This window comes from Ambystoma mexicanum, chromosome 3q (genome assembly GCF_040938575.1).
Source record: "Ambystoma mexicanum isolate Mex_15411 chromosome 3q, UKY_AmexF1_1, whole genome shotgun sequence".
NCBI classification, from domain to species: Eukaryota; Metazoa; Chordata; class Amphibia; order Caudata; family Ambystomatidae; genus Ambystoma; species Ambystoma mexicanum.
In genome coordinates, this window is record NC_090926.1 from 1,166,527,457 (window position 1) to 1,166,552,398 (window position 24,942).

Here is a 24,942-nt window from a genome sequence, read left to right on the forward strand (position 1 = left end):
GTCATACCCTGAGTGAGAAGGGGGATACCATGTTCCTGCCAATGAGACTCCTTCCCTCCCCAAAAGGTTGTCTTCCCTCAAATGGTCCTCCTCGAGGCGGTCAACCCCAGGGTAGAGGTCAGGTAGAAGCTGCTCTTCTCTGGCCATTTGGGAAGAGAGATTACTTGGAGAGGGAGTGATGACATCACTCGATTCACGACAACTCCAGTGACGCTGGCAATCCAATGCATCCGATGATCGGAAAGGTCAGCGGGAGCAGATCTGTGCACAGCACTGTCGGGAGAAAGATGGAACACAGACAGCAGAAGGGAACGCAGAAATATACCGTAGAAGCCGAATTGAATGCCTACCGTACCAGGAAGCCCCAGAGACATTCCAACAATCCCATCAAGGTAAAGGGTGACACGGCAGATCCGGAGGGGACACGGGGCAGCTTACCAAGTGGGCGCATTCAGTTATCCCTAGGTCCCTTTGCAACCATAACGCTAGAACGCTAGGGTGGAGCGGCCGGGTTAGAAAACCTATAAAACTACTCATCGCAGTAGTGGAACGAAGCCCGTTGACCACAAGGGAAGGGTCGAGGACCCCAAAGAGTATAATGAGAACTTGAGAGGTAGAGTCCCTCAAGACATGCCGGAGACAAGCTCACTTACAGCCAAAGCTTGTGTCATCTTCCCTGTGGTCTTGCTTGCCAGGTTTAAGGAAGGCATGGTATCAACAGGAGGACAGAGACAGGTGACCACAGTTGAAGGGTGTTTAGTGAACTTCAACAAGGGTATGATGAAAACCTATATAATCCTAAATCTACAGATGGGAGCAAGCTACGACCATCAAATAATGCAGTCCGAGTGGAGTCTGATCACAATAAAAAGGGCATATTCTAAAAAAAAAACATATTGCAATCCTTACCTCTAAATAAAATAGTGTGGGGGTAGCGTTTATGAAAGAGAAAGAAGTGCCCACAAAAATGATATGTCAGGATGTTCAGGCCGGGACAAGACAGTTCACTCGAGCGTAGCACACTCTCTGGCTTCTTCAACAGTAGGATACAGTTCAATTACTAGCACAGGGCCTTCTGTGGCCAAGTCTCGTTAATTATCAAAGTCTATTGATTCAGAGGGCCTGGTGTACCAAAATAAACAAAAAGTTAATTCCTCTTACAAGTACTCAATTCACGTGATTCACTCTTCACCCTGGATCCCCCTCACCCGGGCTCAGATCCCCTTTTCAATGTTCAGAGAATATTCTTTCATGGGTGACCCATGGTTCACCTCGGATCCCCCTCAGCCGGGCTCAGATCCTTCCTCTTACACAATTAGTCTCCCTCAGCCAGGTTTGGACCAATTTCAGTTAGTATCAACTATTGAAGACTTTTGAATAGTTACAGGGATTAGCTTGATCCTTTGCAGGACCAATTTGATTTCACAATTCCTTTTACATGTGTCACCTCTCAGTTGGATACCTAACAGAGACCTTCAAATGAGCACCCATGTGGCACCGGGCCACTCTGTTTACGGTAGCTGTCTTGGCTTCAAAAGTTCAGTCACTCATCTGCTGTTCAACTATATTCGCGTCGCTCATTACATACCCTTCACACATTCTTCTCTTCAGATTTCTCCATACAAGGTTGCAGCACGGTCTGGTATCAGTCTCCCAGGTTCACCGGCTGTGCTGACTTTACGGGTGCTGCTCGGTTGTAGGAGCCAAGGACAGTACCACGACAGCAAACACTCCTCCCCGCCTTGGCTATCGACGTGGGAGAGCCCCAAGTACCTCTGACACACAAAGCAGGTTTCTTCAGCTTTAATTCCAGGTCTTATGTTTCTTATTCTCGAAGGCTCATGAAAATAACAGTCTTTCTCTGAAAAGGTCAAGGGCACATCCCTTCTTGCAACCCTCTCCGGTCTTGCCATCTTTCTCCTCGTACTAAATTGCCATCTTGCAAACTGCTGCTTCCTCACGTGCTTTACCTTGCTTAGAGAGTGCTTTCATGCACAGCCTTTTATCAGTGTGCGGAAGTGTCATGGAAGTCAGGTGTGTGTAATTATCAGTAATTGCCTGACCATTGTGTTGGGACATGTCTGGTACCCAGCTTGGGTGTTAGTCCATTTTCTCTCACAGTGAGCTGTCCATGAGAAAATATCTGTCGGGAAAGGGAGGGGTAAGTTCCTAAGTATCCTACCTGTTAGGATGGGGAAAAGGTGTTACAGGGAAGGGGATACCGCGTCTCGCCGTCCGGTGTTCCGTCTCATGCAGGTGATACTCCTGCACTGGTCCAGCCCCGGGAACCGGATCCAAAAACAATGGCCGTGTCCTGGCCACATGGATGACAGATCTCTGGGGACTAGCAGGTGAGACACCTTCAGGTTTCTCACACAAAGAAGTGGACCAGTTCAAAGAAGAGATGAAACCAAGGGATGGGACCCAACACAAGAAAGTGATAAGAGTCATCCTCCTCGTCGCAGTGCTTGGCAAAGAAGTCAATCAAGAGAGTCAAATCAAAGAAAAAAGAAGTCTGGGTCGTGGACCCTCCTAACACTTAGAATTGGAGGTTGTAGGTGTCACACAAAAGGAAAAGACGACATAGGGAAGGACGTAATTCCCTCTGGTTGTAAGGAACTGATAACAAGGTACCAGGAGAAGGAAGTGCTTCTCCTAGTAACCCAGACTGGAAGTAAGGTCCAAAAGCCTGGGTAAGGGAGCCATTCCCCCAGAGATGAACCCCCAGGAGATGGGAGATATTCTCCTGGCCCGTCCAGAAGAAGAATACAATTATTGTTTGGAACCTTTACCATCAGGTGAAGAGAAGCATTCCCCTGACAAAATGTGGAGACACAAGACTGTTCTATAAAGCAATAACCCACCTGCAGGAGAAAGGAGTCATTCTTCAGGTACAAGTACAGTACCTCCTTATTCTTTAGTTTCTAGCGTAAGGGACAGAAGTAAGTTTTTTCTTGACATAGGACAGTGGACACTTGAGTTAACAGACAACATGACAGTCACCCTATCTCATTGGTTGAGGAGGCAGGGAAACCTCACCTAGGAATAGGGATAGTTAGGTTCTCTTTTTCTTTCTTATTCATTAAATGTCTTTAGCCCCAAACATGCCACCTTTGTCTCAGCCTGCTTCTACAACATTACACTAGGAAGATGTTGGCAATCTATGGCCGTACTGAACATTGCTAGCCATTGAAGGGCAATCTCTGGTAATAGGCAAATAGCCATGCATTTTATGACACTAATGGGCAATAAGAAGTACCTGGGGTGGTTAATACTCATTGGTTGTGGCACAAGTACCTCAGTGGTTGATGGCAATCCTTGTAGATTTCCTGAGAGTTTGAGGTCAATCCTTAGCTACGGGGTAGTTAAAGGTGCATTTGATGATGACAATTGGCAGTGGGGCAAGCTCCTGAATGTGTGATGGCAATATTTATTAAAGTGGTTGTCTACCTACGGGTGTGCTGCCCTCTCTTTGTCACATCTGTGTGGGAACTGGAAGTGCGTATATGTGCCCAAATAAGTTTGCTGTATTAAAGCCAAAGCTGTTGGCTTTGCCAATACTCTTTTGCAATGTTTTACAGCCTGGAATAGAACGATGGAATGCATAATCATTCTTGCTTTTGGTACAGCTTGCAGCAACCAAACATCAATTTCTTTCATTCATATTAGACTGAGATCTCACTATAAACCAGTACTTTTTGTCATACATCGTATGTTTCACATCTCAGCATAATAACATACGAGACGGTATTGTCAAATGTTCTTCTGCTACATTTGCCCATCCCCACCTTCCCAGACCAGAATATACAATATGTTTGTGTCATTTTCTCTTTATACAACTACATGTTACCACTAAAAGACCAAGACCATAGGCTGACGAAAAGCAGGAAGTTTAAAACAGAAATACAATACCTGAATCAATCTATCGGCCAGAGCGGCACTCTCCTACAGGAACCACGGAAGATCCATACAGATAAGAAGTAGAGAAAGAGATAGGAAGAGAAAGTAAAAGAAAACGAGAGAGGGGATAATCACCACAGCACTACGAATTGAATCTAGAAGCACAGAAAGACAATATTAACTACAAAAAGCAGAAACACCAGTGAAACCAACGTACCAGAGAAGGACAGAAGAGATAATCACAGCAGAAGAGTGGGCTTGGATTAAAAAATAAAGTGTTACTTATCTGTTACTGCAGGTCTCCAGCATGAGTATCTGTGATGGATTCACATGCTTTGAATATATTCCAGGTTGGGAAACCTTAGTATCCTTAAGTGCAACAGAAATTTTAAAAGCGTTGTTCATGCAGAATGTTCACCTCATTTTAGTCCAGCCTGCTCAAGCCAACATGGTGGGTTTGGGGCTCTACACCTCATGCAACAATCTTTAGATTACAAAGCAGTCACGCAACCTCCTTCCAGCTTTGCTGGGAATGACTGGTGACCTATAGTTATAGGTAACATATTTATTCTCCAAGGCTGCATCTTTCATTGTCTGACTTGCTTTGAATAGATTACAAACACGTGTGTGTGTGTACATATGGAAAGGAAGGATTGATTCTACCTCCACAGTATATGTGGGTAGAATAGGTTTTAGAGAACTGCCCGGCCCACCAAAGATTTGGGTGTTGCATGAAAGTTGACAGTAATGCTACATATAGGCATGAGGCGATATGTAGACATATCAATTCCTTGCAATCATCCGTTAGCAGGATGCCAGCATGCAAGGTGGTCATCCCCATTGTGCCACAGGTCCAAAGAGCTGTAGGCGAACCCTAGATCATTCTGCCTGTACGAGAGTAGTAGGACATTATTCAGGATATTGTGCATGTCAAGATATCCTGCTAGGACAGGACATTTCTTTGATAGCTTCCCAAAGTGCACAAACAACTGTTCAATGTGAACAACAACAATTTTGCCGAAATTAAATGGTATCTGTTTAGCCCTTAATGGGAAAGGCTTGTATTTCTCCAGCACATCTTGCAGTCATTAAGTACATGGCAAATGGCCTGCCCGCTGATAGCGAGATATTGGGGGGACATAGCACAGAAAATGGAAGACAAGGGGATCAGTATGAAGGTGGATACCGTGTGGGCCTGTTTGTTGGGAGGGTTCCCCAGACCGCAGAAGCTTAAATATGTAAGTAAATTAAAAGATCTAGCGTATGTCCTGGCAAAGAGAAGGATTGCAATGGGCTGGAAAGCATGTCGTAGGCCCAAAGTTGAAACATGGTGGAGGGACTTGCAGAAGTGGGCGGAGGTGGAAAAAGTGGCATGGCAGGAAGCGTGTAAAGGGGACACGGAAGGAGAAGCGGGTGCCCTATTGGGTTGGAGACAATTGATAGCAGAATTATTTGGGCCCTCGTAAGAAGGACCAAGTGATGATGACTCAATGAGCGCGGTGAAAGAGGACTCCCCACCGCAAGAGTTGGAGACTAGTAATGTGGGAAAGTTGGCTCAGGATGGGGGAGGGACGGGAAAAACAGTGGGTGAGAATATAACAATGTATGTGTATTTGTTAGCAAACTGTGCATCCACTGTAAGTTTGGTTTGTTTTTTGTTGTTTGAATAAAATCAATAAAAATGAAGAAAAAAAAAAGTACATGGCAAAAGGCAATTGTCTTCGATGTGAGCTTTACACAAAGGGCCACTTGATTAGCTGTGGCTGCACCGTATTCACTTCCCAAGTCTAAAACATTTTGAATATTGGAGAAGATTTTAAAATCAGATATAAAAGCATCTGCTAGATTGTGTGATCTGTGAACAGAGTATGATTATGGTAACCTTTGGAATAAGAAATTGCTGCAAGATGTCCCTTAATTGGCACTTGGTTTAAACATGTCAAGAGCAGTCGCAAGAGCTATGATAGAATCCGGTAGCGTTGAGCAGACTAGAGATGTAGCTCTTCATGGGGGTACTATGGTTCGGTCCCTGGCTGCGGTCAGGGTTCCTATGTAATCATTTGGAATATTGAGGTGACCCCTGTTAACTACTAAGGATCCATGACGTCAAAGAAAGCAACTTTAGATCATGGAGAAGAATCCTTCATCGCTCCAAAGCCCGACAAGTTGCTACAGGGATACCCTATGGAGCTCTATGCCCAAAATGGAACAAAAAGCATAATTTAGCACTTTGTTGATCAGTACTTAGACAAGATTGTTAGAATTAGGAAAATGGGGACAAGAGTATAGTGCCTGCATAAGCATCGCGAAGGCCAGTGATTTGTGTCAAATCAGTGTACTGTTGTGGAGTGCTAAGGTGAGCTCTTGAAGGTTTGAAACAAGGATATGAGCTAGTGCCTATGAGGTGTGCCCACATCTGAACCCCTGCAAAGGTACTGGGTCAAATTTGCCAATTTTCTTGGGAAGATTGTTTGGGGAACAAAGGTTTATCTTCATTAGTTCTGCTTAGTTCCTGGATAAGAGATGGTGCAGTGCAGTGTCTAAGCCTCAGTGTTAAGAGACAAGATATATTGGAGCACACAGAGAGGCTCTGGCGAAGCCTATATATACCTCCACCAGGCAGTCCTTCACATGGTGGGTGGCCCCTCACAATGCTAAAGGATGGTCTGCCAATGTGACTCGATAGTCTCACAGGAGGCTCGCAAAAAAACTCTCAATTAAGCTCAAGAAACCAGAGAATTCATCAGTGTTAGGCTAGCTATTGCAGTGTAGAACAACCAATGTCTGCATTCATAAATTGAATCTGTATAAACTCTCATAACTCCTCCACTTTTGTTTTTATAAATTATTCCGGGGCCACCAGGGGCGCATGGAGTGGAGATAGGCTCTCTGGGTGCTCTGAGCCCAATGGGAATAAAGGGGGTCTGAGACCCCCCCTTTCCCTCTCCGGATACGCGAAACAGCCAGTTGCCCCGGAAAGAGGAGCAAGTCGAGTGCACTCGCTCGATGTTTGGGGGTGATCCGCCCCCGGACAGCAGAGATAGCCGCTACTGCTGTAGCGCCAGGAGAGACAGAGGAGTCCAGGCTGCGGCGGTGATGGCGAGAGCGGCAGCGCAAGGCCCGGCACCTGCAGGCAGGAGGCTGGAAGGGCATCAGGTAACCCCAACAACAGCAAAGCCGCCCTCCAGGATCCACGGACATTGCAGGCACAAGCAGGCAAATCAAGGAGGCGGGCTGGGCTCCCTATCAGGGCACTAAACAAGAGGTGAGCCAGGAGAAGAGTCACAAGCACTGACCCAGCACACAGAGCAGGCCCAGGACCCCAAACTAACTCGGGGGCCACGGACACAGAGGCACGGCTAGCGTACTAATGAGCAGGCCGGGGGAGCAGAGAGGCACCCTGGACAGGCGGTGAGTGCCGGTGTGGGCCCCTGACTCTGCCTGCAAAAGATTGGGGCGAGAAGGGCAAACCAGAGCATGAGGATGGAGCCCTGCCACGTGTGCTAGAGGAAGAGGCCTTAAGGGGCGCCACCACGCCATACAGTGGCCCCCAAGGAAGAGCAGTAGGCCCTGGGGTGTTGGATCACCACCCCCAATTCATTAACTTGAGCCTAGACTGAGAGTGACGCAGCCCACAGCCACATTTGAGGTGGGGAATAAGAGACAAACAGTAGGGGCAGTGGGAAGACTCGCGTTTCCCCCCGAAGTCCCAGGGGCCCCAGGTAGATCAGATCAGGAGCCCAAGGACGCAGTTCTCGAGATTGTCCCGCGACACCACATAAGGCCTTGACCGCCAGGTCGCACCTCCACGGCCCATGAACTGGAGAAATGCACTGCAGAAGTTTCAATTTGAGGGCGGGGTGAGGTTTGCAAGCCTGCCCAACCCACATACCGACATGGAAGGGGAACTGGCAGCCACAAAGTCCGATGTTATCGGCCCTCATGGAGGAAATTAGGGCCATTAGATCATACCTGGACCAGAGGCTAGACAAGATCTACCAGAGGCTCCTCACAGTGGAGGATAGGATCCAGGGCCTGGATGCAAATCAAACTTCAGTGGACACTATGGAGATCCAGACGGGGGTGAAGTTGGCAGAACTGGAGAGGAGAAAGGCGGAGACCACGCTCAAACTGGACGACATAGAACAGGGAATGCTGTAACAACGTACATTTTTTTTGGCTTCCCCGAAAAATATGGGGAGACGGGGAGTGACATCAGGAGAGCCATCAGGGAAGTGATTTGCACGCTCTTCAGGAACGACACCATGGATGAACCCATCTTTGACCGGGCCCACTGTTAGGGAGAATGCTCTCTTTAAGCTGAATTTCCTAACCTAGTGAGTCCCCCAGCAGCTTTGCTGGATTTCTGGAGTTTGTTTTTTTCCTCCTGCCAAGAGTGAGACTCGTTCTTCCACTCTTGGACATGATTTATGGTATTCCTTTGACTGGTAATGTATTTTATGGGCTATGGGGTCCTTTACTCCATAGGGTCTCATGTGTTTTTACTATGTGTGTTACACAGCACCCTCTGTGCAGTAACACAGGGGTGTCATAGTGACACCCCACCATAGACTCCATACCCTGGGACAGACTACTGTCTCCCAGGGCATGTAAAGTCACCATTGGCTTTACTAGTCCCAAATTATTAACAGAAACCAGTACAAACCATCATATTGTGGACGTACTGGTCGGAGCAATTCGATTGCCCCGGGGTCTGTTAGTCGAGGGGGCACGTCTCCGTCCCCCCTGATCGAGTTTTGGCTGGTGGCAGTGGAAACTACTTTTTATATTCGACCACTAATATTTCCCTATGGGATTTTCCCATTGTTCGAGGCTACCAACTTTAATTATTTCATTCTCCTAGCCTCGAACATACCACCGGTTTATTTAATTAATATTAATTCTCCGGTTGGTATTTTTTGCCAAGACTCGATTCTAAAATGGCGTTTGTGTTCTCTTCTGTGACTCCGACCCAAGACGAGCCCTTTGTTCCACTTTTTGGCGGGCTTCTCCACAGAAGCCTCCAAAAGTGGTGCCGTTCTGTCTGGGTACCACAGGGGGTGTCGGAGGGGTTTAGGCACCCTGGACTGAGTTACCTTGGTAACTGAAGTCGCACTCTTGTGTGATTGGCCCAAGTGGTGAGCCGGCCGGCTCACCACTTAGCATGTTTGATTGACAGATAGGCTGAGTGAATGGGGGTATGCTGCATAAAAGCAGGGCTTTGGGGACTGGAACTTCAGAAGTCGCCACAGGACCGGAGAATCTGACGAGGGAGAAGCTGAGCCGACCTACTACGACGACACCACCGGTGGAGCCCTGCAAAACCGACTCACCACTTCCCGACGACAGAGAAGATCTCCCGGCTGGAGAGGCTTCTTCCCCTGACTGGTGGGCACAACCAGTTTACCTTTCTTTCTTCGCTCCCCAGACCGGTTTGTGGTCGAACTGCCCGTGCCAAGCACCCCGGCGGCCGGATAGCCACTCACCACTGAACCGCAAATCAACGGACCGCTCCTTGTACCTGAGAAACTCTGCGGCTGGTTTCTTCCCTGTCAGTGCAACAGACTTTTGTCTTCCTCCACGATAAGATCCTCACCTCCCCCGGACGAAGCAGCGACTTGCATCCGCTGCCAGGAACAACTGCCCCCGCTGGAGTGTTCTCACCACTTTAAAGTACCGTGTCCGCCAGGCCTCCCTTTCTAAAGATTTCTACGAGGTAATAATAACTCCTTAACCTTCTGGACTGGGCTCGCCGCCTTGACCCCCTAACTGGTCCCTTTCTTTGGTCCAACTCCTTTTTGAACCATTACAAGACTTTTGTGCACTGCAACCGTGTGACCTTGGACATATTTTGTTTCGATCCTCTTAAAGCGGATCCGGCCTACTGACTCTGAATTCACGGTGTTACGTTGTCTTCCTCTCTTGTTATGTTCTGGTAAAAGTGTTGGGATCTGTTTCAATTTGTTCTCTGCTTTTCTCTCCCTTTTTAAAACAAACGAACTAATAGAGTGCCACCTACGTTAAGCACTCACCGCTGTCTGAAAATAAGTGGGGCTTTACTTAAGACTTGTCTAATATTCTTTTAAGGGAGTGTATATCTTTTAGTGACCGTGTTTTTGAATTGCTTACTATTAGTGGCTGTGTGTTTTTCTAGACGTGGTTTTAAATAAATAATTATATCTCTTTTACACCAAGCCCTGGTCAGTGTTTACTTGTTCTATTGTGTGCTCTTGACCTATTGTGAATACTCTGTATACTGCCTAACTCTTCTTGAGGGAAGTCTGACTGCTCAGCCACAGCTACCAAGTGAATCTGTGTGGTACAGACTGCTACCAAGTGGGTTTACTGCTAAATACCTGTAGTCTTAAATCTTTTGCAGTGGTCCCAGAGGGAACTGCACAGGTTTCTGCCTAACACCCACAGAGTCGGAGGGGGCGGTAGGGGCCTGCGCCCGGTGCGGACTCGTTTCCACTACTACGAAGGACACATTTAGAAGCGGTTTAGATCCACATTGGCCCCATATATGGTCCAAGTTTACAATGCGGTGCTGTTGGGGGATCCCCTCCCAAGCACAATGCTGGAAGCAGTGATTGTGACGATACATAAAGAGGGCCGTCAATTGGAGAGATATGCCTCCTACTGCCCGATATCACTACTAAACAAGGATGGGAATATGCTGGCTTGAATCTTGGGTACAAGCCTGGATGGGCTGATGCCGTACCGGATTCATGGGGACCAGAGTAGGTTTCATAAAGGGAAGGTAGGGTGCTGATAACATCTGGAAAACAATCAACTTACTGTACCAAGCCCAAGCCCAGGGGAGTGACGCGTGCCTGGTCTCCATAGATTCAGAAGGCCTTCGACAGGGTGGAGTAGCATTTCATGATGTCGGTTCTTAGGAGAATGGGTCTCAGGCAAGGCTTTTTGAAGTGGGTAGAGGCGACGTTCACCCAGCCGACGGTGCGAGTCAACACTATTGCATCTGAGGTATTCTACATGACACACGGGACGGGGCAGGGGTGCCCCCTCTCGGCACCACTGTATGCTCTCACGATATAGCCGCTGGCGATTGCGATCAGGTCCAACCAGGGATCAAGGGCATAAGATGTGGGGAGGTGGAGTTCAAACTGTTCCTCTTCACAGATGATATTCTGGCCTATCTCACTTAGGTGAGCTACTCGCTGCTTAAATTCTTAGAACAAATAGAGATATGGGCACCACTCGGGGTTAAAGATCAACATGGATAAATCCACCATTATGCCGGTGGAGCGAGTCGGCCCAGATTCAGACGAGCCACCCGATACTCAGTACCTGGGGGTGACTCACATGAGGGACCTCACAGGCCTTGCCAAGATGAACTATGACCCAATATTACTCAAGATTAAAGAGGATCTCCAGAGATGGAGGCTCCGAATGCGCCTGTGGTATGGACAGTTGGTATTGGTCAAAATGAATGCCCTCCCCAGGTTGCTCTACCTGTTTACCGCCCTCCCGTTGAAAGTCACGGAGGCCTTCTTTGGGGAGCTGAAGAGGACAATATCCAGATTTATCTGACAGGACAAGAGACCACAAGTGGGCTACCATGAAGCTCCCATGAGATCAGGGAGGATTTGGCTTTCCAGACCCGTATTTGTATTATAAAGCAGCCCAGCTGAGAGTAATACTAGAACACTTGAGGGAAGGCCTCATGACCTACTGGTCTTACCTAGAGGACTTGGTAGTGCACCCGCTGAAGGTGTAGACTTTCTATGGGCCCCTTCGAGGGACATTCCGAGAGCAGCGAAATAGCACCCCACGCTGGGGGTCCTGTGGGACCTGTGGAAGAACAGTGCAAATAGATCCCTCTCAACCTGACCCTCACCTATGGTGTTGGTGTGGGGGCCACCCTTTAACCTGATAAAATAAGGGTTGAGATATGCCCAGCAATGGTCGGATGATGGCCTGTACAGGGTGGGACAGCTGTTCGGGGAGACCCACTTTCGGGACTAGTAGTGTAGGAGGCTTTGGGTCGGGACAGCATCTCAATTTTTGAATACTTACGGTTGATGGGGTTGCTTACTGATCCGAAGTGGAACCTCACCCAGTTCGAGAAATGGCTTGATGATGCCACTACCCGGGAGGGGGCTCCCTCTAGTATATATAAGATGCTGGTCTCAACCCCGGAGGTGGGGAGATTTACCTTTAAGAGATATTGGGCAGAATTAATTGGGGGGCGGGGGGTGAAATTCCGGATGAAGACTGGGCCAGAATCTTTTGGGTGATGTTCCACAGCAACATATTCACCTCCATCATTAAACACAGTTTTAAAATGCTCCAAGGGTAGCATAGGGACCCGCTGAAGATTAAAAAAATATTTGCGGTGGTGACCCCCTGTGCCCTAGAGGTTGTGGGATGGTGGGGTCTCTTGCACACATCTGGCGCCCTTGCTCCAAGATATGCTTTTTTTGGCAGGAGCTCCTTAGTTGGATTAAGGATCTCATGGGAATCCAGCTGAGCCTCAACCCACTCCAGATACTGCTGGGAATCCTGGCCAAGGACCGGGATGAGTACCGATTGCCCAGGGTGTGTGAGGCGATGCTGCGGGCAGGTCGACTGGCGGTGGCTCAATGAGCTAATGTTGTTGAATAAGACTGTAAGAAACACTTTTATTGATTGTTTAAAATGCAAATAAATATGAAAGTTTATTTTTTTTTTTAATTGTTCCGGAGCCTAAGATTGGTTGCACATTTCCCTTGTATCTGGATTTGACCTTTGTATTCTGCGTGATGAATCTGCGGATGTCGTCCTTTCTCTCCTATGGGGGGAGACCTTTCCCATGGGGGCAGGGCGGTGCATCCACAGTACAAAGGTCCCCCTCTGGGTGGTGCACCAAGGTAGGATCATATGGGCGAGGAACCCCCTTATGGGATTAGAGATGACCGTCTTCAGAGAACCAGGTATGCCCCAGCAGTAGAGTCTCTTACCCCTCTCAAATGTTCAATCCTCCACTTCCTTCTTTTGACCAAGCCAATATCGGTTATAGTCAGGTTAGTCAATCTAATATACATGATAAAGTTCAAATCTTAGAAAATACAAAGTCAGTTAGATCTGACTCTCTGAAATGCACGGAGAAGAAGATGGTTAGGAGTCAAGGATCACCATCGAGAAACAGATTCAGCATTCTAGCTTCTCAAGGACAGAGACAAAGAAGATGGTCAGGAGTCCAAGGATCATTATCAAAAAGCAGAATGAGCGCTGTAGTTTCCCAAGAAAGCAGTGATTGGTCCAAAGCAACTCCCTTTCCCAATGTGGGAGTTTAAATATCAGACAGGTGAGATGCAACAGAGAGACGATCCTCCAAGGAGGAAACCAGCAAGCCGAACGGCGGTCAGCATGACGAGAGCTAGGTAGAGGGAAGCTGAAAACAGGGGAAGAGTAGAATGCATGCCAGGTCCCAGAAGCCAGGACTGCTTGTGTCTTTGCCATCTGGAACCTCCGGGCCTCCTGCGCCACAGCGAAGTGCCGAGCAGTGAGGACGCACTGCTGGGAAGAAGCAGGCATTCGGGAAGCTGTTGCCACTTGCAACAAAGCCCAGAACGTGACTAGAGCCTCCAGAGGAGCCGTCGCCATGCAGGAAATGCTGATACCTTCCAGTGGGAAGCAAACCGTTACGAGAGTTATCCGATTGGTACAGGAGGTCCTGGGAAACGATGCGGTGAAGGCAGAATGCCACAGAAAGGGGGTCTGGGCCCCTGGGAACAGATTGCAAGCCCAGGACACGCACTCATTTGAAACTCTAAAACAAAAGCCAATTTAAACGTTGCTAGCCTGGGACTCACACACATGAGAATCTGAAAACGAAATCAAACCAAATATTGTGAGTCTGGGACCTGCACCAAAAGAGAGATAGCATATGTTGGAACTGTTACTTGGTAGGAGAGTAAACCAAGCAACTGAACATTACAAGTCTGGGACTCTCACCCATAAAGGGAAAATCCATGAGAGGACAAAGGCTTGGCAGGTGAGTATATACCACAAACTGAATGTTGAGAGTCTGGGACCCGCACCCAAAATGGAAGTTTCATGAAAGGATAACTGCTTGGCAGGAGAGTGAACCCAGCAAGTATACTGTGAGTCTGGGACTCACACCCAAAACAGGAAAAGAAAACACAGAACAACAAATCCAACACTTGGCAAAGGAAATGTGCCAAGTTGATAGGATTAATAGGAGAAACATAAGGAGGATATTCTTGTAAAATGCCTATTGACATTTGTTGAAACAAGTACAGGCCTAAGGGGCCCTATAAAGAGACAAACACTATAAGAAGGATCCTAGGGGAAAGGGCCACGAGCCTAGCTTTAGAATGCTACAATTTTCAACATTTCTTTATCACTGCCACTTTTTGTCGAAGAGAGTGGAAACTTTTCGGTTTCTTGGAACCAGAAAGAACATTTTTACTTTAGGAAGAGATCATCCTTGCACAGTTGGTTTATGCTATTAGTGTTAGGGACATAAGTAGGCCTTTTGAGACACAACAGGGATGTACTTTATAATTTGGACATTCTGACAGTTCCATTAGTATTCTTAGAGGCAGGGAAACACCTCGTAAATTTAGGGACAGAGGCAATTTTCCAACCCTTTTCATATAATAAAGGTTTCTGATCACAAAGATGCCACAACTGTGTCAGAGTGTTACTTCTGACCCCTGACATCTAACACTTGCATTTGGCATTTTATTTGTCTAAATACCCATCCCTAGAGCTGGTTATGTGGTTAGGATTTGCATTGTATTCATATTTATTTTTGTATATTCTTGTGTTAATGAATATTTTATTGTTTTTGGTCGTTGTAATGTATTGCTTAAATAAAGCTGAAATGACTGTTTCATGTGCATCAATCAGTCCATTTCCACCTCCATTCTGTAGCTCTTGGGAGCAAGGGACCTAAGAGACAGGACCTTGAGGAAGGTATGTCTAGCACATTCTTAGCTTTGACTCTGGCTCTGGCTCCAGGTCAGGAAGCATGGAGAAGGAACACCATATTCTGTCTGCAGAGGATAGGAGGAGAAAGATAGAAATAGACTATATATATATATATATATATATATATATATATATTTTTTTTTTTTTTTTTGTATTTAATCCCTTTGGATTTTTACAAAACGAAGGATAAATGTCTGAAATTCCCCTTCAATATTTTTTTTTTTTTTTTTTTTTTTTTTTTTTTCTTTTTCCCCTTTTTTTTTTTTGATATCTGGTTTCAGAAAGGTCTCGGATCTCAAAGAGAAACTAGGCGAACAGCTGATTAAATAGGTCGTCAGGTGTCTTGTTGCGTCGGCGAGAACATGCGTGAAGGGAGCTCTAGCTTGTGATTGTTTGTGCGATCTACTGGCGGAATTTAGAGGCTAAGCTTCCCCGGCACATTTTGGGTCATGATGTGTTGCATGATGTTTAACGTGGCCAGGGCCCAACCCTGTTTGTCGCCTGCAATCAACTTGTTCCAACAATTCTCCTCGTCGGTTGCTGTGAAGTCGGAGATGCAGTTCTTCAAGTAGATACCCCGGATCTCTCGGGTCTTAGGGCAATTCAACAGCAGGTGACGAATCGTTTCTTTTGCTGTTGGCGATTTGCAGTAACGACATTGACTTGTGTTTGATCTGCCTCTTATTGCCAGGATCTCGTTTGTTTCCAAGAGATTTAAACGGATTCTCAGAAAGTAGAGCCGTGCTGCTCTGCTAGGAAAAAGTTTAAGGTATCTTTGCAGTGTATCCTGTTTTTTGAAGAACGATGGAAGATGGCTGGTAAGTTTGTATTTGTTTGCTGATTCTATGGTTTGAATCCAGTCCCACTCTTTGATTTTTTTAGAGGTTTTTACTGGGTTGATAATCAGCTCTTCCTTACAACTGTCAGCTGATTGAAGGAGGGCCAGCATGTTAGATTCCCATCTCAACAGTGAATTACATGTTTTCATTTCCAATTCCTGGTTTATCAGGCGATAAACGTATGGGCTCTCTGGCATAATGCATTTCCTGTATAATAGGACACTATTCAACGCCACCGAGGTACTTAAGGATATCAGACTAAGTTCACGCCTGAGCGGCGCTATCGGTGTCGATTTCGGGAGACCCAGTATTTTCCTCCAGAATAGCGCTTCCAATTTGGGCCACAGTTCTGCCGGTAGATTAGGCATCGCGTCTGTACCATAAGTTACTGTAGGGATAACTTTCTTTTTGTAGAAGTCCCTTACTGGAATTATGGAATAACGACCAAATTTAAGGTCAATTGCCTTTCCCTGGTTCGATAGGTTCTTGACTTTGTCAATGAGGGTTTCTTGCATTGATTTGTCTTGCGCCGAGCTGTCTAGTATGACTCCTAGGTACTTGAAGCTGTGCACCTTTTCGATTCGGATGGAACCGAGGCAGAAGTTGGACTTTTCTGTTTTTTTGGAGTTTTTTTGGAGTTTCATTGTTTTAGTTTTAGACACGTTGATTTCCAAATTGTTTTCTTCCATGTACCTTTGCAAGTTGTTTAACTGCCGTTGGAGACCTATAGGAGTCTGGTCTAGTAGGATCAAATCGTCGGCGTAGAGTAAACGGCTAATCAAGGTTCCACCCAGTTTAGGTGGGAAGAATCGGATTAGTGTTTCGGAGGTTTGAAAGTCCCCCAGATAAGTCCAGAAGAGCGCAGGGGCGAGGGGACAACCCTGTTTTACGCCTCTCAATGTTTTTATTTCCTCCGACAGGAGTCCTTGTTGGTTTAATCTTACTCTCATAGTTGTGTCAGAGTATAGGGCTTTGATCGGGTTCAGGATCTCTGGTGGGCATTTCCAGTTGGTAAGTTTCTGCCATAATCTGGCACGGTTCACTTTATCGAAGGCCTGTGTTAAGTCAATAAACGTGATGTATAAATCTGGTTTACCTTCGAATATCTTGCTTTTCAGGATGTTCAGTATCATAATGTTCGCGTTCGTACCCAGATTTTTTTTAAATCCTGTTTGAAAGTGGTCTTGACAGGGGGCATTGGTTGCCCATCTGAGAAAGTGTTGCAGGAGGAGAGATCCAAATAATTTCCCTATCGAATCCAAAAGGGCTATTGGGCGAAAGTTGGATGGATCCGCTCTGTTCCCCTTCTTATAAATCGGGACTATGTTCGCACGGGTCCATGATGGGGGTATAGATCTAGAAGTTGCACAGCGCGAAAAGATTATACTCAAGAGGTGTGACCATGCTTCAGGGTGAGTTTTAAGATCGACGTTTGTTATCCCGTCCGGGCCAGGAGCGCGGGATGGTTTTAGTTTCTTTATCTGTAACAGGATCTCGTCTTCGTTGGTGATATTGATCCAAGGCGTGGTAGTGTCAGGTATTTTGTTCTCCATAGGTACTAACTCTTGGAATAAGTTTGCAAAGTGGGCCTCCCATGCTGCCGCCGTGATTCCATTTAGTTGGTCAGGTAGTGCGCCGGGCGTAGCCGAGTGGATAAGCGTCCAGAAGTCTCTGGCATGATTGCCATTAATAGCCCTAAGGATATTTTCCGAGTCTTGCTGGAGCAGGTTGTGTCGATAACTTCTTAGCCAATTTTTGTAGGTTTTTTCGGCTATTAATGCAGCCGCCGGTTGGTTTAAGGTCAAGGCGACTCTTTTTGCTCTCCTTAGTTCTCTCTTTTTCTCCTGTATGAGTTTATCGAATATATGTCTCCGCTGCGGATGGTTTTCCCTATTCCTTCCTCGTGGGATGTTAAAGGCTACCAACAGGGGAGTGTAATCCGCCGAGGGCAGCTGATTAGGTGCTGTGAGCGCTTTATACGCTATTGTTAACGAGCTTATTGCTTTTTCTGTCATTTTCAATCTGGTGCCTTGTGGTGTTAACTCCATATTATTTGGCATCAAGATCTTGTTTGTCGCCAGTGAGGTCCAGGTAGTTTCAAGGAGGTTGTGGTCGCTCTCCTCTGTTCTTTTCACGTTAAATGTGGTTATCAGGTTAAGTAAAGGCCGCGTGGCGAAGATGTGATCAATAGTAGATTTGGAATTGCCTCTTTCCCAAGTCGGAGGTCTCTTTGGGTCCGAAAAGGCGTGGTCCAGGTTTAGGAATATATATATAATCTTCTCATCAGAAATAATTTCACTGAGCTTTTCCATTATATCTCAGAATTTGTATCTTATTCGTTGAGGATTGCTATGCACTGCTGCAACTAGAGTTAGAAGTAATAATTATGGCATTCACTGAGTGTGGACCTAGCTTCAGGAAGCAGCAGAGCGCTTTACAATCATAGATGGAAGAGCATTGTGAGGGAAGCAGATAAACTAGGCAGTGAGCGCTAACGGGAGGGGCAGAGTGGGCAGTGTGGTAGCAAGGGATCTACAAGCAGGGGATAAACAGTGGGAAGCAGATCACCCAGTCTCTAGTAGAGTGGGGAGCGGAGGGTGTATGGACCTAGGTGTTAGGGAGGAGCCATTCATTCAAGAGAGTGGTGCACACCTTCATTTCCATAATACCCAGCTTCCTCCTTTCAGAGAGAATGCATGGAAGTGGATAGAGGAAACCTATTGTTGACTCTGGAGTGCTCACAGAATGCTTCAGTTAGAAAAAACAATCTAATCAAGTTTGAAAAAACTCAGATGACCTATTTCAGAAGATGCAATCATCAACATGATATTATTGTAACGAAAGGAGAAGTCAAGGTATTCAAAATGAACTAGTCCTGTGGCTTTGACTGCCACAGATGGATCTTTTATATTACTTCTTTCAGAGGGTCCAAGAATGATAATTCATCTGGAGGTGCAAAGAACTCAGAGGGCCGCTCAAAATTCCATGTTAGAACATTACCACATATGAGAATAAGAGCCAGTGCCGTACAGTCTCTCTTGTTGCTGGTATCGCTCACAAAGAGTATCCCTTTTGGGCTGATGCCCATTTTGGTTCTGAATAGGAGTGTTGGTACTGGGTTGCGAGTTACTCTTACTGTGTACAAATCCATTGGTGGCTGCCCAAAATCACTTTCCTGTGAACAACACTGAATGGGGCCCCCAAAGATGACAGCATGGTGTAAGCCTCTGCAATGAATGAGAGTACCAGACAGGAAAGACTATGTAAGGCATGGTGGCTCACCCCAGGTGGCAACGCAGGGCAAGTATTGCTCCTCTGCACCTTTTTTGGAGGAGTTTCTCCTAGAGGACTTGCATCAGATCTGTAGGACCCTAGGCTCTTTAGGTCTGCGTGACTGTACCCGACAGAAGGCTTTTAGGTACTGTAAAGGAAGAGAATGACACAGGTGGCCTGATTGCTATCAAAGACTTTTATTAAATAAATTAGGGATGGGTAAATATCTTCCAGTCCCTAATACCAAAAGTGCCTCTATCAGTCAGGATAGTCAAAAGAAATAAGTCCACTGTCGTATCAAAAATCCTATTTGCTGTCAGATATTAGAGTGGTGGCATGGACTGGCCATGGTATGTTCATGACTGTTTTCGACCTGGGCTACCCACTTATGACAGAGGACGTGCTTGTTCCAGGATACAGTATTTCAAAATAGATTTCAAGAAGAAGTATGGCATTTCTTTGAAATTAATGATACAGGGGATGGCTGTAGGCATGTGGTCTGTGAGGCAGCAGAAGCCACCTTTCGGGGTCTGCTCCTCTCTGAGGATGCGGCCAAGAAAAGGGTTAGGACGCTACAGGACCTCCAACTAAGGCAACAAATACGTGCCCAGGATGATGCCCTCTGGCACGGGCAATTGGATAAGTATGGGGGCCGGAAAGCTATAGCCGTGTTACGACGGGAGCTTCATGACCTCTGGGTTCATGACCTCTGGAGTGGATCAGCAATATACCAGCTCTGCTGCTTAAATAGACGACAAACCCCATACTCTCTTGCCAGCCAGTCTTCGTAAACTGAGAGGTCGGTAAACAAATTAGGGATCCCCAGGGGGAGAAGTTGATGTCCTTGGAAGGTATAGTGCAGCATTTTGCTTCTTATTATGTCTCGTATACCAGTGAAGCAAACTCTACTGCCCCTGCTATCGAGGACTACCTTCCGAACATTCGGCTTCCTACCTTGGCAGCCGAAGATTTTACTTCATTAAATGCCTTAAACATTGAGGAGGGGGGCGTTTTACCAGCTGCGGCCTACACTTCTATGGACCCCTCCCCCCTCTAGTGACATCTGGTCAGATTTGCCAGTTTTCAAGGAGCCTGATGTGCTAGCAGCAATTTGGTGCCTCAAATCGGCCTCTCCAGCTGATCCTATCCCTTTGACCCTTCTTAAAGAAATCTCTGCTGATCTGATCCCCTTACTCACCATTGCTGTCAACACCTATGTTCATGAAGGCGTTATCCCTGCGACTCAAGCATGCACTGGTGATCCCCCTCCTCAAAAAACCCGTTCTTGACCCTGCTACACTTGATAATTTCCGTCCCATCTCACTCCTCCCGTTCCGCATGAAGTTGTTGGAGGCTCTGGTATCTCTGCTGCTATCCACTTTTCTCGAGACTTCTGAGTTCTTTGACTGTTTCCAGTCAGGTTTCCGTCTGGGGAGAGGGACAGAATTGGTCCTAAACTCAGTGATGGATGACCTAGCTCATCTGGTGGATCAGGGGGGAGTTGGAGCAGTGCTGCTGCTAGACCTGTCCTCCGCGTTTGACACAGTAGACCACCCCACTCTGATCTCCCGTCTATCCTCGGCCGGTCTGTCCGGACAGGTTCTGAGATGATTCGCTGTGTTTCTTACTGATCGCTCTCAATCTGTCTCCCTGCCCCCCTTTCACTCCAAACCTTTGATGCTTGGATGCGGTGTCACTCAGGGGTCCGCTCTTTCTCGGATACTTTTCAACATCTATATCCGGCCCCTTCTGTCTCTCATTTACTCTCATGGTTTCCGCTATTATTCTTACGCAGATGACACACAGATCTTGCTGCCCCTGGACCTTAACCGCCCTAACACTGCCGCCCGTCTTAGAAAGTGTCTGAAAGACCTTGGGGAGTGGATGACCGCCAACTGGCTAAAACTTAACAGAAATAAAACTGAGGTCCTGGTTGAAGGCACAATGACCCCCTTGTCGATTTGGACAAATGATTTCTGGACTACTTCCCCGTGCCCTTTTCCTTTGCCATCCCCCTCGGTCCGGAATCTGGGGGTACAAATTACCTCTTCCCTCTCGATGCATGAGCAGGTTCCGGCTGTATGCAAAGGCGGTCATTTCAAATTACGTATTCTTCGGAAGGTGCTCCCCTACATTCTGAAAAAATTCCAGGCTCCTGTTGTGGCAGCTCTTGTGCTGAGTGCAGTTGATTATTGCAATTCTTTGTTTCTGGCTCAGCCACGGTTTCTTATAAAACGCCTCCAACTTCTACAAAATGTGGCTGCCAGGGCCATTCTTCGCCCTTCCTATGGGGCACATACGTCCCCCTTGCTCAGACAGCTTCATTGGCTGCCAGTTGAATGGAAGATTCTTTTTTAAGTCCCTATGTCTCGTTCACCGCGCATTCTCTGGCATAGGGGCAGAATATCTTCAACAAAAATGTTCACGGTATGTGCCATCTCGCTGTCTCCGTTCAGAGTCAGCCTATGAAGTGGCAGTTCCTCGTGTTCGACTCTTACACGTCGGCGGACTGGCCATTTCAGTGGCCGCTGCCAGGGCTTGTAATACCCTTCCCTCTGCACTGCGGACTGTGGATCATCTTGTCTTTCGCAAGACGCATCTCTTCTAGCCTCTCACTACATGCAAATTGCTGCCAGCGGCATGATGCCTTTTGGCGAACGTGCGCTTAAGAAATACGGATAACATAACATACTGACTTCTGCAAATGTATTTGCTGTCGCCTCTTGCTTCTCCCTTCTTTTTGACTGCTCCCCTGTTCTCTCCGCCTATCCCTATCTCCCTTGTGGACCTAGTATGATAGCAACCTAGTCTGTCTCCTCACCCTCCCTATTCTTGTCCCCTCCTCCCTCCAGCACTATCTGAAATGTCGTCAGGCCTAGTACGATAGTCCCTTGGTTTGTTACTCCCCTCCCTTTCTGCACCCCTCTCCCTCACCTTTTGTTTTTCTCCGGCTCCACCAGAAATTTTGTCAGGCCTAGTATGGTAGTCGTCTGTTTCCACTTCCTTCGCACTCTCCGCCTCCCTTCCTCATCTATGACTAAGCTCTTGCACTATCTGAAATGTCGTCAGGCCGAGTACGATATTTAATTTCACATCCTTACTGTTCATAGCCTGTAAGAATGTCATTGTATTTTCCCATGTTCCTTCCCTTGCCTTGAAGCGCTTTGAAACACATTGTGTATAGGTGCTATATATAAACAATCATATCATAGTTTGCGATGATGGTTTGGGTGTCCATGGAATACTCCTAGCACATAGCGCTCTTTTACAGATCCCAGAACACTGATTGGGCAGGTGGCGGGAGGGAACCAGGCGGGAGGGGAGAAAAATCATAAAACAGTTTGACAGTTTATTGTGCTGTAACTAATATCTTGGATTCTTTCTTTAATTTGTTCATCCTTTGCTTTTGTGATAAGAGTATTGGTTGGGCTGAGGAGTCTAGAAGAACAAGTTACTTCTACCTGGTGACGTTCTTTCGATGGGATGTTCCTCCGACGTATTCCTTATCTTGATAGATTTACTTCCAGCTTGCTGCCCTCAGAAACATTTTTCAGTAGAGGGTGCTGCGCGTCGACGTCCATCGAGTTGGTGTCCCTCGACAGCCTCCTTATCGGTGCAAACGTCATCATGTGTATAAATAGACTTGCGCAGCGTCTGTTGCTCAGTTCCGTTTTGAAGCTTAATAGTAGCTGTGCATGAATTGGTTATTGACCTTGAAGGAGTGTAAATTGCAACCACAAGGGAAGTTTTACTGAGGGGATGGATGGGAGGGGCGATAAGGAATACGTCGAAGGAACATCCCATCGAAGGAACGTTATCAGGTAAGAAGTAACTTGTTCTTCGAAGGGATTTTGTCCTCCGACGTATTCCTTATCTTTATAAAACTCCCATAGCAGTGGTGTGTAAATGGAGGTGGGAGTAAAATTGTTATATTCCCCTTTAAGAGTGAACAGAGTGTAATACAGCTTTGCCAAATCTAGTCTCTTGGCTAGAGGAGGAATCCAGATTTTAGAATTTTGTAAAGGTATGTGCGGACGACCATGTGGCAGCCGCACATATGTCTCGAATTGGTACCCCTCTTTGGAGGGCCAAAGAGGCTGTGATACCCCTGGTTGAATAAGCCCTATGATTTTGAGGGGGCTCTTTCCCTGCTAGTTGGTAACATTCTAGAATGGCTAGGATAATCCATCTGGAAATTGTCTGTTTTGTGATTGGCAATCCTAATTTGTGCCCCGTGTAACCTATGAACAGTTGGTCTGCTTGCCTAATCCTAGCAAGTCTGCTGATATAAAAACTCAAGGCTCGCCTTGGATCCAAGCCTATGTAGCCTCTCTTCCTCTTTCCCTGGATGGGGAGGAGGATAGAATGAGGGTAAGGTTATCTTCTGAGTGATGTGGAATTCAGAAACAACCTTTGGGAGGAAATTAGGCTTCACTTGCAGGACAACTTTGTCTTTGTGAAAAATTGTATAAGGGGGTTTACAAGATAGGGCTTGTAATTCGCTCACCCTCCTGGCAGATGTCAAAGACACTAATAAGAAGAGTGGAGTGGTTCAAAAGGAGTACCCATCATGAAATTTAAGACTAAATTTAAGTCCCATAAGGGAACTTGGAACGGTCTCGGGGGATAGACATTAGTTAACCCCTTCAGAAATTGTATTACTAAGGGTAATTTGAAATATGATGGTTCCTCTGCAGTGCGCTTGAAGATCGATAGCGCTGTGAGGTAGCCCTTGATCGTACCAACTTGAAGAACTGAATTCGGCAAATAGAGTAGAAAGGATAACACCATTGGTGTACCACATGAAAAAGGATCAATATTCTTTTCTCTACACCAGCTGCAAAATTTGTTCCAACGGCAGCAGTATAAAGTCTTTGTTGCTGGCCTTCTGGCTGAAAGCAACACCTCCATGACGTCATCTGGGAGGTCCCAATCCTTGTATCTCAACCTTTCAGAAACCAAGCGTGAAGGTTGAGGGTTCTGATGTCTGGATAGATAACCTGACCTCCCTTCTGCGAGAGAAGATCCTCCCTGTGTGGAAGACGAATCGGAGGGCAGATGGACATGTCCAGAAGGTCCGGGTACCACGTTCTTCTGGCCCAGTCTGTGGCAATTAGGATCATAGTCTCCCGGAATCTTCTCAACCTCCTGATCATCTGAGGAATGACAGGGACTGGAGGAAAGGCATACAGAAGTGGAAACTCCCAGTGTACCATGAACACGTCCTCTAGAGCTCCTCTCGGGGGAAATTCCCTTGAACAAAACTGATTGCACTTCGTGTTGATACTGGTGGCAAACAGATCCACTTGAGGGGTTCCCCAAAGGGCAAAGATCTCTTGAAGGACTTCCTGAGCTATCTCCCACTCGTGAGAGACTGTGCTCTGCCTGCTCAGAGCGTCCGCTGTCAAGTTCTTCTCTCCGGCTAAGTGAACTGCCGATAGAGATTCCTTCTTGAATTGCCCAAAACCAGAGCTGCATCGCCTCTCTGCACAGTGGCAGTGATCCTACGCCTCCTCTTTTGTTGAGGTAGTGCATGGCCACTGTATTGTCCGCCAATATTAGGACATTTTTCCCTTGTACAGATGGCAGAAAAGCCTTCAGCGCTAGTCTGATAGCTCCCAGCTCCAACAGGTTGATATGTAGTCTGGACTCCGATGAAGACCAAAGACCGCTGATGGTCAAGTCGTTGGCATGGGCTCCCCACCCTGTGAGTGAGGCATCCGTGACTATTATCATCTCCGGCCATGGTTGCCAAAAAAGTTCTCCTTTCAAAATGTTCTCCCGACAGGCCCACCACTGAAGGTCTCGAGCCACTTTGTCTGGAACCTGAAGGAGATCTGTAATTTTTCCTGAGAATTGCGACCACTGAGTTCTTAGTGCCCACTGGAGAGATCTCATTCTCTGGCGAGCCTCTGGCACAAGGAAGATGCAGGATGCCATGAGGCCTAGCAACATCAAAAAGTCGAAG

General features: G+C 46.8%; 1 protein-coding gene across 3 annotated transcripts in view; it reads right to left on the bottom strand.

Moving 5' to 3' along the window:
- The window catches only part of EVI5L (ecotropic viral integration site 5 like), a 1,319,565-nt gene that overhangs the window by 319,922 nt on the left and 974,701 nt on the right, over positions 1 to 24,942 (bottom strand). For 2 of the 3 annotated variants that reach the window (XM_069604000.1, XM_069603999.1), the window contains one exon: positions 3,913 to 3,945. The exons of the other annotated variant lie outside the window; for it this stretch is intronic. In XM_069604000.1, the coding sequence (XP_069460101.1) occupies positions 3,913 to 3,945 (33 nt within the window). The remainder of the gene's footprint in view (positions 1 to 3,912; positions 3,946 to 24,942) is intronic. 3 annotated transcript variants of the gene reach the window in all.